The sequence below is a fragment of the Canis lupus genome, chromosome 11 (assembly GCF_048164855.1).
Source record: "Canis lupus baileyi chromosome 11, mCanLup2.hap1, whole genome shotgun sequence".
NCBI classification, from domain to species: domain Eukaryota; kingdom Metazoa; phylum Chordata; class Mammalia; order Carnivora; family Canidae; genus Canis; species Canis lupus.
Genome location: NC_132848.1, coordinates 30578813 through 30592584, shown reverse-complemented (window position 1 = coordinate 30592584; position 13772 = coordinate 30578813). Strand labels below are relative to the sequence as shown.

The 13772-nt window shown below is 54.2% G+C and overlaps 1 protein-coding gene across 1 annotated transcript; it reads right to left on the bottom strand.

Annotated features, from left to right (window-relative positions):
* Positions 1 to 217: 217 nt before the first annotated feature.
* Positions 218 to 13670, bottom strand: FOXRED2 (FAD dependent oxidoreductase domain containing 2). The gene is made up of 8 exons (XM_072844104.1): positions 13108 to 13670; positions 10939 to 11190; positions 10506 to 10769; positions 9216 to 9382; positions 6928 to 7093; positions 5437 to 5678; positions 3903 to 4073; positions 218 to 731 (listed from the first exon to the last, which is right to left on the bottom strand). Exons 1-8 carry the CDS (start codon positions 13653 to 13655, stop codon positions 487 to 489), a joined length of 2055 nt encoding a protein of 684 aa, XP_072700205.1. The 5' UTR covers positions 13656 to 13670; the 3' UTR covers positions 218 to 486.
* Positions 13671 to 13772: the final 102 nt, after the last annotated feature.

Here is a 13772-nt window from a genome sequence, read left to right as displayed (position 1 = left end):
GCCGGACCCCGGGAGTCGCCTAACTTCTCTGAGCTGTCTTCATCAGGGGTGACAGTCCCACCCACCCCAGGTGGTGGAGGGTATTAGAACTTCTGTTTGAAGTGCCTGCCACAAACCCTTATGGCCCACGGGCAGGCGGGATCCCGGTTCATCTGAAGAGTGGACCAGAAGGAAATGGGACTGCTGGGCACATGATGGGGAGAGAACCGAGCCAGGGTGAGAGCCGGGTGCTCAGTGGCAGTTTACTTGCAGACAAGCCTGGCTTGTGGAAGGCGGCTCTACCTGGCAGGTGATGCCCTTCCCTGGACCCCGCCTCCTACGCACTGAAGGACCGGACCAGAGGGGAGACCGCTGCACGGCCACCCCTCCACCTCGACACGCTCTCCGTGTGGTCTGGTGATTGTGAAGACCTGAATGGTCTTTGGCAACCATGTGTCGGTGGGACAGAGGGGCTGGCTGTGGGCCTGGGTGGGAGTAGCATGGCTGTCAGAGCTCCTCCTTGTTGCCGTCGAGGGGCTGGACCGGAAGCCCTGGGGCTGGGGAGCTACCCACTGGCCGCTGGCCCCCATCCTCCCGGGGCCTGCCCACGGTGGCATAGTCCCGCAGGAGCCCGCTCTCTATTCCGTGCCGCCGGAGGCTCTCGGTACCCATGAGCCCCTGCATTCTTAGGTACCCTTGCTGGCAGAAGGGTGGCAGCTTCTGGTGTGTTAGGGCAAACAGGAAGCAGGATTCTACACAAAAGCAAAAGGAGATGAGAGAGTAAGATAAAGAGGTATGGGGAGAGGTGCAGGATGTGTGGGTGCTGGTGCCCCGGGGCCTCACCCAGTGCCCTCCACCCCTTAAGCTGGGGAGCTGACTTCTGTAGATCTCATCTCTGACCTGATCAGCCACGGATCCTGACCCTCCCCGAAGTCCCAAGAATAGGAGGCTGCCCTGACATTCTGGAAGGACGAGGCTCCAAATGGAAAGCAAATCACAGAAATGACTCAGCTCCCAGAGATCAGGGCCCAACAGGCTGCTCTGCAGGAAACCGGCACCGGCTGGGAGCTCAGCCACTCAGGAGCAAACCCTCAGCCTCTCCTTCTGGAAGCTGGCCTGGCTGGGCTGGGAGCTTGGGGCTCAGTGGTATTCTGAGCTCAGAGCTGCCTGCAAGGAATTATTCCCTCAGCGATCTCTGGGTTGCAAATACTGCGTGTAAAGTGTTGTTGTGAGCACGGTGGGTCATGGAAAGAGAAAACGTGTGAGCCCCGGTCTGTGCCACGGTGGGAAGCTGGTGCAGGGGTCCAGGCAGCTCTACTGGGAAACAGCTGTGGATGTTTATCATTCAGACACATGAAGAAACCACCAGAGAAGCTAGAAGTAGTTCCTTCTGGGACTGAGGGTGGAAGTGAGAAACAGTCTTTTAGCTGAGTGCTTATATAACTTTTCACTTCAACAACAGAAAAGATGAAACAGTCTTCTTGGGGATTTAGAGACAGGATAGGAAGGAGCGAACGTCCAAAAATTATTCTGAGTCGTTTCTCTCAAAAGAAATGGGCACCTTACAAAGGATGTTGTGAGGCTCACATGGGTGAACAGGCTGCAGAAAGCCACACAAATGGTACTTCCGACTTTCTGACCTCTGGCACCGACGGCCCCCGGCAGAACAGGCAAGGCCAGTCCTCTCTGAGCAGGGAGGACTGCAGATGCAGGGGGAAGATGGGAGGGCAAGTACCACCTTCTGATGACCTATGCTGCCCCTTTTGCAGGGGCCGGGGGCAGAGGAGCCCTGCAGAATCCAGGGCCAGAGCTAGCTGCTGCATGTCAGCTAAGTGGGCAGAGAAAAGCCCACTCTCTGCCAGCTGGCTCCAAGTCGGGAGAATTCTTCCAAGCTGGACACGGTGATGCTCAGAGGTTTGTAGTGTTGAGCAATACCTAGGGAGCGGGAGCCAGGAGGCTCAAGGGTCTGGATGATGCAGCCAGAACCCAGGGCAGGATACGCCCCTGACCAGCACTGCTTTGTGTGCTCCTGACACCTTGAGAAACAGGCAGAGGTTTTTTTGTTTGTTTACAGGGGAAGGTTTTGTATGGAGATCTCTAGAGCTGCGTCATGTACCATCCTGGGTGAGCGTGTGGTCACAGCTGACAGTCTGCAGAAAGCCAGCACTTCAGAGCTGCTTAGCCCTGTGCTATGAATCACCTCTAGGTTTATTTAGACTATGGGCCTGCACTACTGTTTTATGCCATCTCTCTTCATGTACACATTTTTTTATTTCAAAGTTGATTGGATCTGAAACAAAGACACTTGCTCTCTGACCTGCAGGCCAGAGACTGACCATCTGTGAGCTGGTCTGATTTGAGTAGTGCCTGATACACAGCTAGTGTTGTATGATAGAGAAGAGTAGGTAACCTAGGCATTCAGGGTGTTAAAAAAAAATAAAAGGCAAAAATTTGGCTTGTTTAAGTTGGTTCTCCCTCTGGATCATCAGATTTCTCTGTCAGCTACTTTCCAGTTCACCAATTCTCTCTCCATCTCTGTCTAATGTGCTACTTTATCTTTGAAGTTCCCCGTCCGCATTTATTTATTTATCCCCTCTGCCTTTTTAAAGATTTATTTATTTGAGAGAGAGAGAGAGAGAGCGAGTGAGCATGTGAGCAGGGGAAAGGGGCAGAAGGAGAGGGAGAATCCCAAACAGACTCCCTGCTGAGTGTGGGGCCCCAATGGGGCTTGATCCCAAGGACCCCAAGATCACGACCTGAGCTGAAATCACGAGTTGGACGTTTAATTGACTGAGCTACCCCAGCGCCCCTAGGCTGAGTTATTACATTTTTTTTTTCATTTTCCAGAAGTTTTATTTGGATCTTTCTGAATGCTGCCCCTTCCATGTTTCTGATAACTTTTTTCATTTCTTTACATATTTTAGACTTTGTATCCTGTTTGTTACTATTCCAATTCCTGTAGTCTTTTTGGTTTAATAGAGAAGTTTGTTGTTTCTACTGACCCTCCCTCATGGCAATTTGTATCCTTATGTGTTATGTGCTTTTTCCTTGGGGGGTGGGGGTGGTATTGGTTCAACTTACTTGGAACTTTATCTATGGGAATTTTTTGACCCCTGTTTTGTATGTATGTACATATGTATTTCTTCAGTTTTAAAGTTGGTTTCTTCACAGAAGACTTGCATTTACTTCTTTGGTTTTTGCACCATGATGATAGTATGAGGTTTGGCCCCAAACTCACATGAGTGAGGCAGTTAGAAATTCTCAGGGGAGGGATACCTGGGTGGCTCACTGGTTGAGTGTCTGCCTTTGGCTCAGGTCATGATCCCGGGGTCCTGGGATTGAGTCCCACACATCAGGTTCTCTGCAGGGAGCCTGCTTCTCCCTCTGCCTATGTCTCTGCCTTGGTCTCTCATGAATAAATAAAATCTTAAAAAAAAAATTCTCAGGGGAGATTTTCCCTTTATCTACCCAGGGCCAAAAGGATGAGTCTCCACCATCTTCCTCTTGAGAGTGTTTTGTGTTTTCTAGCTGATCCACTGAGATCCAAGCTTAAGAGAAGGTCTCTAAACAGACCTCCTATCCTGTTCCAGCCTCACCTTCTCACCCCCAAGTGCTGGTCAGTTACCCAGACTCTAGGCTACTGATTTTTGGCAGATATGCCACATCTAGTGGTAGCTTTATACTTTTCCTAAGAGTTCCCCTTTTCTCCTGCCAATTCTTTGAAAATGACATCCTATTCAGCAACTTCAAGTGTGCGGCACCAGGAAGGGTTTCTGTGAACATCTGATCTACCTTGTGGATAACAGAATTCTTGGTTTTGGGTTTCTAGATATGAATCCTGAAACTCCACAGGGCATTGGTCTATTTGGTCTTTTATCAATCCCCCTGCACAGTTCCTTGGCCCTTCTAGGAACTTAGGTTACCTGCATAGAAGCTTCGCAAATCAGTGTCCAGACAGTTCTCCAGGAAGCGCCTCAGAGGTAGGATGTGCCCCACTGGGGCGGTCCAGTCGGTCAGGAAATCTTCCACAATGTGGTGGATGGCCGTGGGCCGAGGCAGGGCCCAGTCAGCAGGGCGGAACCTCACCTCCTGCTCTGTGGGGAGGAGATGGGGAGCCGTGTCAGAGTGTCAGAGCCCCGAGGCTGGGCTTCCCATCCTGGAGCTGACCATGGGATCCCCACACATTCCAGGCACTTCCCTTGCCCCCTTGTGCTCGGCTCTCCTGACACACTCCCTGCGGGCAGTGGCCAGCCTCTTCAAGGGTCATCTCTTGTGTCTATAAGCTCGGCATGAGGAAGAGGCTACATTTGTTCCTTGTGGTATCAGAAAGCAGAACCAAGAGTAATCACTCGCACTTAGTGTTTTTCTAAGATGCATGCGGACTCAGGTGCACTGAGCCTGTCTCAGAACTGTACTTTCTACGAGGAGACTCAAAGGCCCTGCATCAGAAGGGGTCTGAGAGCTCACCTAGTCCAGCTCCCGATCTGGTGGGGCCTCACTCCTGTGGTGTCCCAGGCACACGGCCACTAAGCCATGATTCGACCACCCTTGTATCGGGAAACTTGGCTTTAGGCAACCCATTCCATGTCGGACAGCTTTGACTACTAAGCCTGTGTTTCTGTCACTTCTTCCAGCTGATACTATCTCTGGCTGTTTGTAGAGCATCATCTTCCAAGTGATAGCTCCTCAGTTTCTGAAGCAGGGGATGTGTTCTGTAGGGGGGTTCACCTGCTGCTAGCTACTCTGGGCCAGGGACTGGGCTTGTGTTCTGTGCTTCTTTAAAAAAAAAACAAAACACTTTTTTTTTTTTAAAAGTAAGCTCTATACTCCCTGTGGGGCTTGAACTCACAACCTTGAGATAAGAGTCACATGCCCCACTGACTGAGCCACCTAGATGCCCTGCATTCTGCATTTTTCATCTCATTTATCCTCACACAATCCTATGGTTATTCCCATTTTGCAAGTGAGGAAGTGGAGGCTCAGAGAGATTAAGTAATGGTCCAAGGCCACACAGCACAGCCTGAGGACACCTGAGAAAGCACATCCTGAGGACACTGCCCAGCTCATATGCATTTAGGCTGCATACTCCTATTAACCACCCCCAGCTTCTATCCCTGTTCCCTCTGGGAGTCAGTCTCCAGGTTTCCTCCCCCTCCATGCCCAGCCTCCTTTGGCGACACATAGCAAGACAGTGTTCCTCTTACTATGTGGCGCCTGGAGGAGGTCACAGCACTGTGTAGCCTGCCCAAGTCACACGGTATGCGCCAGAATCTGGGGACACCGTGTCTTATTCCTAGGCCTTCCGCCCCATTTGGTTTCTGGGTGGTGTCCCCCAGTGTCCTTTGTCAGCTGGGAGAGTTGTGTGAGGGCTTAGTGATGGCAGGTGATAGACCGTGGGGTCCAAGCAGTGCCTGGTCCTAAAGCCCGTGCTCGGGGTACAGCAGAGGCCTGGCTCACCGGTGGGGAGGTGCCGGTAGTAGTAGATGACGGGATGGAGGAAGTTAGACTGCCAGGCGTCTTCTGTGTGCCCCACAGACCGGTCATAAAAGAAGACGTCCTTGTCGGGCCCAGAGAAGTTTCTGCCGTACTCCATGTTGATGACGAAGAGCCCGTGCTGGGCCTTCCTTCCTGTGATGGTCTCCAGCTGCGCCAGCATCTGCATGGGAAACTCCTCCAGGTACTCAAAGGCTGTGGCGTTCCTGGCGATAAGAGCAGTGTGGGAGGGCCAGAGCCTCAGTGCTGCAGCAGAGGAGAGAGGGGCCTGTGTGCACGTGCGTGTGTGTGTGTCTCCTGTACAATCCAACAGCATACAAGCTCTGGTCATCCCCACGCATCTCATTTTACAATTACTGTAGCAGCCGAGCCCTGGCTTACACCTGGGACAGACTCCAGAAAACTCTGAGTAACCCGAGATGTACCTGGGGGAAGGAGGACCCAGGCTGAGAGAACTCTCGCAGAAAAGCCCTGGGAGGGGGTGAGTGCCTTGGTGTCTCTGAGGGGCAGGAAGGCGGCCAGCATGGCCAGAGTGGTCTGGCGGAGAAGCAGGTAGAGGAGGGCTCATGTGTGCAGCGGCAGGAACTTTGGGATTCACGTGGCCCGAGAAGGGAAACCCCGGCCCCTGGAGAGTACTGAATAGAGACGAGTGTGTGTGACTTGTGTCTTAGGGGCCCACCAGGCCGCTGTGTTGAGCCGGCCGTGGGGCAGAGGTGGGAGGACAGTTAGTTCAGGTGAGATGCTGGGGCTGGGGAGAGGCGGTCAGATTCGTGACACAACGTGAAGGGAGAGCTTACGGGGTTTGTGGAGAGCCTGAACGTGAAGGTCGGGTATGGCAGGAGGAGTCAGGGTGACGGGAGGTCCTGCGCTGCGCACTGGGACTTCCTTGCGGTCCCTGCACTAGGTGCTGGGTCAGGCTGCTCCCCTCTTACTGTGGGACTCCCTCCCCCGCTTCTCACCTGCCACCTGTCCTCTGAGTGCCCTCACCTGCAGCCCTTCTCCCTCCCAGCTCTGCCGGGGGTCATCTGTGATCTGCTACCCATCACTTAACTGATAAGGAGCCAACATGGTCCTGGCCCGAGGGAGTCCCTTTGGGCCACCCTGGTGCTACGCATCATTGTGGTTTACTGCTCACCTGCTCGGTGCCAAATGCTCTACCAATTCCCTTTCCTCCTGTCTGCGAGGTGATATTATCCCCATTTTGCAGATGAGAGGAAGGCTCAGAGAAGCAGACTGACTTGCCCCAGGTCACAAGGCAGAGCTCAGATGCACACCCAGGTCTGTCCGTCTGCCTGCAGAGCTTGTGGCGTTGATGTCATGGTATGTTTTCCTGCAGAGCAGATCCCCCCTGCCCCCCACAGGCTTCACCTTAGGAGGGGAGTCCGGGGCCACTCCACATGTGGAGCAGGCAGAGAAGAGCTAGGACAGGGTGAACGGTGAGGCTGGGCTACTCACTCCTTCAACAGGATGATGTCGGCCAGCACGCTGAACATCTGGTAGAGCCCAGAAGCCTCGTTCACGCGCCGGACGATGGAGTTGGTCAGCTGTGAGATGGGGTGCTCGGTGGAAGGCCAGGGGACGCGGTGGTGGCGGTGCTCCAGCAGGCGGTGAACAGCACGCACTGAAAAGACCGGAGGGAAGAACAGCACACCGCACTTGAGATTTGATCTTTCACCACCACATGGAGGGATGCACGGTCCCCATTGCCTCCTTAGAGCTCAAGACACGCTTGTAAGCATGGCTCCAAGAGGATGCCTTTGGAGCAAGGTCAGCACAGGCTTCCTACCAAGGGCTGGACGGGCCATGGTCCAGGCTTTGCTTCCAGTGTGAAGGCGGCCCTGGACAGGAGCTGCAGGGATGGGCGTGGCCAGTGCAGACTCCAGGGCCCTGTGAAATCCCCGCACAAGCCTTCCCAGGTCTGCCAGCACTGGACCCTGCACCTTCCTCTCACCCTGCTCCCCTTCCATGGCTCCCGTTTCTCCTGCTAGAGACTCTTTCAGTGCCCCCTCCCTTTCACGTCTATAACCAAACCATCACTAAATCCTACTGGGCTAAGGCCAGAAGAGCGACAGCTGTCTGAAATGACAGAGACATGTACTGCTGCATGTCTGGTGCTGCCGTACACAGTTGGAAATCGGGCCTGCTCTTCCCAAGCCGATCAACACAAGGCCCTAGTCCAAGAGAGGCAAGGACACAGACAGTGCACATGACGGGAGACTCCGCAGGCCAACGGTCTCAGGAGAGCCGTTCGGCCCCACCAGACATCTGGCTCTGGAGGAAACAATAGCTAAGCTGAATTCTGCACAGGGGTCAAGGAACAACACAACACAGCTGGTGGGGAAGCGGGAGGTGGGGAGCCGCTGAGAGAGGCTTAAGGCCTAAGCAGAGGAAAGATAAGATTTTTTTAAAAGGGGGTCTTGGCGGGGACCATGCAGCTGGATGGAAGCCAGAGAGACCCTGAAGACACAGGAATACCAGTCAGGAGAGACGAAGGGGATACGTGTCAGATGGAGGTGGGTGGGCTGACAGAGATATAGCAGGGGGACAGACAGGCTGGGCGTCTGGCATGTCCTTCCACACGGTTATGGTCCGTGCTGTCCATATTTTATCTTCTGTTGGCTTTCCTCTGCCTTACTGAAGGCTCCTGGTCTCCCCCGGGACCGGTTTCTCAGGTTTGAGCAGGATGTGCACAGCCACACCAGCCCTCCTGCTGCAGGGTCCTCGCGGGTAGTAGTGGCCACACAGCAGTGGCTCGCTGGACACGTGGGGCGGTTTCCTATGTGCCTGGAGCACAGTGGACGGCTGTGAGCTTAAAGATCAGCCACCGGTGGATTTAAATGACCCTTGTGCCGTCCTCTGGCTGGGTGACTTTGGGGAAGTTACTTAGGTTCTCTGTGCTCAAGGGACAGGCTCTTCCACTTCGGGTTGTGGGGCTGGGTGTGATCTGCAAATATTTTGGTTTACAGACAGCTAACACTCTCTGGTTTCCTTCTCTAATATGCATGGGACGTAAAATATACCGTCTGGAAACAAAACACGGTTATTTTTCCCTGCCAAACTGGAAGGACAGTAAAAGGCAAAGCTCATAGAAGTCCTCAAATTAAATACAGAAAAGCCAAGATGCAGGACGCAGGACCCTTGTGGTGTTTGTGACAAAATTAATAGGCCCGTGGAACACTCGCTACGCATCAGAGCATCCACCCTGCAGCCTGCCTGGAGCACAGAACACTTACACCCTCAGGACTCATGTGATCCAACTGTAGTTTTTATTGGAATTTGTTGATACCCAGAGAATCTGTGCATGATGTCTTGTAGCTTCAGGGTCCCTGGCTGCTGCCTTAGTTTGTACAACAGCTCCTCGAGGGTGGAGAGCTCATCTTATTTACATCTCTGACATCAGGCTGTCCATGGGAGGCTTATAGAGGTCACGAAGCCTCGCCTCTCAGACCACCAGCTAGGGAGTAACCCCCACGAGCACTCCTCAAGCTCTGCCTTCTTGCCAATACCTGGTGCTTCACTGGCACAGGGCTGAAGCATGTAACTGGCCACCCCCAGATGTACTTACTTTCACGCCTTACCTGATACTTTTCTAGATCTAGCCTCAGACCACGAACACCTGTGGCCATCTGTCCCAGACGGGGAATTTAAGGCAATCGACGACCCAACGAACCCTCCCATTAAGACTGCTGCAAATCAGGAGTATGTTTACAAACTCTGGGGATGTTTCTCTCTGTCAGGCTCACCTGTGTATCGGAATCCATGGATGAAGCCCCCGGCAGATTTCCGGTAATCCACAGAGTGGCTGGCGGTGCCCAGGACAAAGAGACCCCGGCTTCCTTTGGATTCATAGCTAGCTTTGACCAGTGGGTACTTCTTGCTGAACTCACCACTGGAGGACAATCTGAGGGACCTATAGGGTGGAAAGGGTGGTTAATAAAAACTGCTGGGGGCACCTGGGTGGCTCAGTGGTTAGTGTCTGCCTTTAGCTCAGGGTGTGATTCCAGGGTCCTGGGATTGAGTCCTGCATCTGGCTCTCCGCAGGAAGTCTGCTTCTCCCTCTGCCTGTGTCTCTGCCTATGTCTCTCATGAATAAATAAAAATAAAAAAAATACAAATCACTGCTGTGTACAAATCACTAACTTACACACTCAGCACTGAGCTAAGTAAACGTGCTTTATATTGCTTATTGTACCAAAAGAACACTGGGACCATAGTAGCTGGGTAGGGTGATCTCTGTTTCACAGATGGAATAGCTGAGGCTCAGGCTGAAGATGTGGTGCGTCAGGGACAGAACTAGGATTCGAGCCACACGTGAGGCTGGGCTCTGGGCTCCAACCGGGTCCCGTGTGACCCGCTGGGACATGGGTTTGCCTCAGGCTCTCAGTTTCTCCTTGTCTGCCTGTGTCCTGGCCAGAGGAGAGTGAGGCACTGGATGGATTTTTTGATACCAAGCCTTGCCAAGGGGCTGTGGCAGCAATATCCACAGCAAAGCAGTTGAAAACAATTATAAGTGATGTTGGCAGCAACCGTTTTATTAAGTGTATGATACATGCTGACTGCTTTCCTATGTTAATCCTCACGATAACTGTAGGAAGGGAAACTATGATCCTCATTTTAGTGATGGACAAAGGGGGCACAGCATGGTTAAGTAGCTTTCCCAGAGCCTGCAGACATGGTCAGTCGAGAATCTTAGACTGACCCCAGTGCCTATCCCCTTTGCCACTAGGCTACACTGTCTTTTGGCAAGTTCACTTCCTCATTCTGACTGAGCTCACTCTGCCCTCCCTCGGGTGGAAGATCACAACGCAAATGAAGTCCACTGTCCAGGTCCTGCTGCTGCTCCAGGACGGAGGGGCTCAGGGCCACCTGTCCTTGTGAGGACAGAGAGCTCAGGTCCTGGGCGGGACTCTGACAGTGGAGTCCTGAAAGCCCTGCCGTGGGCCGCTGGATGGGGACTCTCCCCTCCCCACCCCAAGGGAGGTATTAGGAGGGGTTTGCAAAGTGATCTCAGCTCCACCCCAGTTTGAACTCACTTATTGAAAATGGAGAAGTCGAACTTCCAGCCCAGGCAGCGGATGACCCGGTCATAAGCCACACGCATGGCAAAGTTGTCGTTGTCATCCTGGGGGAGGGTGATGGCGTCGGCACTCTGGTTGCTTTCCTCCAGAAAGAACTTCAGGGTGATGCGGAACTTGCCCTCATGGTCCTTCACGACGGCCAGATCTGTCAGGTCGGACTCAAGCAACCCATCCAAGGACTTCAGCTGGTAGGTGTCCAGCAGGCCATTGTTGATGGCCCTGGGGCCCAAGGGAAATGCCAGGAGAGAGAGAGAAAGAGAAAGAGAAAGAGAGAGAGAGAAGTCTGAACAGGGTACCAGGGAGACTCCGAAGAAGGGGTGGTTGTGCCAGTGGGGTCAGGAATGGCTTTGGAGGGGGCTGGCAGGAGAGAATCCAGCCCCTGGCATACCTGAGGTCTCCAACGTAGTGGGTGGCCCAGGATAGCCGGACCCGGGAGCGGCTCAGCATGTGGATGAAGTTGGTGACACCCAAGATGTTCTCTGCCGTCTCAAAGGCAGAGTTCCCACGCCCCAGGATCAGCACATTTTGACCCTCGAAGTCCCTGGGGTCCACGGACACAGACTCATAACCCTCCACGTGTTCAGAGCCAGGAAAGTCAACCTGGTTGGGGACCCACAAACCAGTGGCTACCAGAAGCACACTGTGGGGAGGAGACAGAGGGAAGACGGCTTAGTTTCGTAGCTGTAAGACTGTGACATGAAAATCACTCCCTGGACCTGCTGCCTGGCTCACTCACCTCACCCAGACTGCCGGTTCCTAAAAAAAATCACAGAGGAAGGTCCATTCATTCACCTGTTGACTGACTTCCCCCACAGCACCTGAGACACTGCACCCCTGCCCCTGACTGAGCCTGCTCCAGGGGACAGTTTCCCTTACGCCTTAGTGGGATGATGTCAAACACGAGAACTAATCTAGCTCTCTGACCGGGGAGAAGGTGACACATGACAAATCGAATAATTCACCTAATTTTGAACATAGCAGCGAGGCCAAGTATCGCCGTCAGTGGGGAAAATGAAACTTGGTGGTCCATTTTGCCTTTTCGGATGGCCGGGCTGATGCAGGGGACTGCCCAGCAGAAATTCTGCCCCAGGCTCCCTACCAGGTGTTTTGAGCATCATCTCGCTGCCTAAAGCAGCCCTGAGTTGGTGTTACTTGGCCTGCTTTATGGGTGAGGAGACACAGGCCCTGCAGGCCCACCGCCTCCAAAGCTCCTGCGACAGCAGAGCCAGAACCTGAAAGCGGATTAGCCTGACTCCCGACTCTTGCACTTCAACTAGTGGGCATTACAGTCCTGTGCGGGGGCAGCCGGGAGCTAGACCCTGCTGTCTGCAGAATGGTCTGATTACGAGTGGTTTTGAAAACAGAACTGTGTGGCCTGTAGAAGACATATGAAACCCCCGTGGGTGCTTGTTTTTGGACCCTCATCCACCCAGCTCAGATCTGACTCCCCTGTGTTGTCGCTGGGCTCTCTAAAATGCTTGAAAGTCCCAAGCCGGCACAGTCCTTCTTTCCCTCGGCTGTCATGAGCTGGGAGCAAGGCTGGGCCTCCCACGAAAGGCATGAGAAGATGAACTCTGGGCACCTGCTTGGAGCCAGGTGCCTGACTAATGGCTAGGAAGGGAGAGGCAGTCGTGTGTAACAGAAAAAACAGAGGCTTTGGGGTTGGGAACACAGGAGCTCAGATAACGCCAGTGCTTACTAACCTACTACTGTGACATAGCATCAGTGACTCAACTTCTCTGGGTCTCAGCTGTTCATCTGTAAAACGAGGATTAGTGACCTTTCCCCAGGGTCCTTGTGAGGCCTGAATCAGGGCAGTAGAATGTGTGGTTCTGAGTTTGGATTGTCTATACAACGTTAAGCTTTCTCCCAAGCCAAACCAAGCTAAAGCTGAATGCTGGCATCACTGCCTGTGGGGCCTCCCACTCTAGCCCAATTCTGAAATCCCACCGAGCCTATCTAACACTTGCAGGACATTTTTCCCAGAATGTCTTTTGAGGAACACTAGGTCTGGGAGATGCTCTTCAGAAAGGGCTTTGTGCGTACATAAGCCACATGATGTGGAACACCCAATGCTGATGTCACAGTGAACGTGTTATTAAATGCTGACAAATCCTGGAGGAGGCGCTGGGTCGTATTTTCCAAGCACATTTGATCACAATTTTCTTTAGGACGCATTTGGGCAATGATGGCTGAGCTGAATCCTCTCAGCACTGGATTTCAGTGGGAGCAAAGAATAGCAGAAATGACATTCCCTTGGAGCGCCTGGGTGGCTCAGTCGGTTGGGCGGTGGACTCTTCATTTCGGCTCAGGTCATGATCTCAGGGTCATGAGATGGAGCCTGGAGTCTGGCTCGCACTCAGCCCAGAGTCTGCTTGAGAGTCTCTCTCCTCTGCCCTCCCCCCGCTTGCACGCTAGCATGCCCGTGCTCTCTCTAAATGAATACAATTCTAAAACCCCCCCCAAACCCAAGAAATGGCCTTGTTCTCTCATTTTCTCCACACCTACCGGCTGATCAAGGGGTGCCAGCAGGTGGGCTCTGGGACCGGTTCCTTACCTGCACCGGTGTGCCTGGCCCGTCTGGTCGGTCAGGATGAAGTAATGGCCATTCCAGGCCTGCCGGTCCTTGTCCAGAGTGACGTGGGCAATGGTGGTGTTGTAGAGCACGCGCAGCCGCAGCCGGTCTGCGAAGTCGCCCAGGTAGCGCACCATGTCGCCCGCGTCGGGGAAGTAGGCGCGGGAGTAGTGTCTGAAGAGCAGCTGCGGGTCGTGGCTGAGCAGAGAGTTCCAGTCGTGGCGCAGGTTGAACTCGGCGTTGGCCTTGCCCGTGTGCCGCTTGTTGATGCTGATGAGCCTGCGGTGGCGCGGGTAGCGCGCGAAGAAGCTGCCGGGCCGCGGGGCGCGCTCGAACACGGCGTAGTCCCTCCCGGCCCGCTGCAAGAAGTAGGCCATCTGCAGCCCCGCGGGCCCGGCGCCCAGCACGCAGTAGTCCCGGTGCGGGGGAGCCGCGGTCCGGCCCGGCCGCAGGCACAGCGCCGGGTGCAGGGCGAAGGTCAGGAGCAGCCCCGGCGGGCCCCACAGCCGGGCCGCGGCCGCGAGGCGCATCCTGCAGCAGCCCGGGACGTGAGGCCTCGCTCGGGGTGGCCCCTCGAGGCCGGGGGGGGGGGGGGGCTGGCGTGGGCGCTCAGCGCCAGGCGCGGTCGAGCCGGGACCACGACCCAG

Coding starts and splice junctions, on each gene's coding strand:
- FOXRED2 (XM_072844104.1), bottom strand. CDS start 13,655: ATGCGCCTCGCGGCCGCGGCCCGGCTGTGGGGCCCGCCGGGGCTGCTC. Junction 10,770..10,938: donor CACTACGTTGGAGACCTCAG/GTATGCCAGGGG, acceptor CTTGGGCCCCAG/GGCCATCAACAATGGCCTGC. Junction 4,074..5,436: donor CTACCGGCACCTCCCCACCG/GTGAGCCAGGCC, acceptor TCCTCCCCACAG/AGCAGGAGGTGAGGTTCCGC.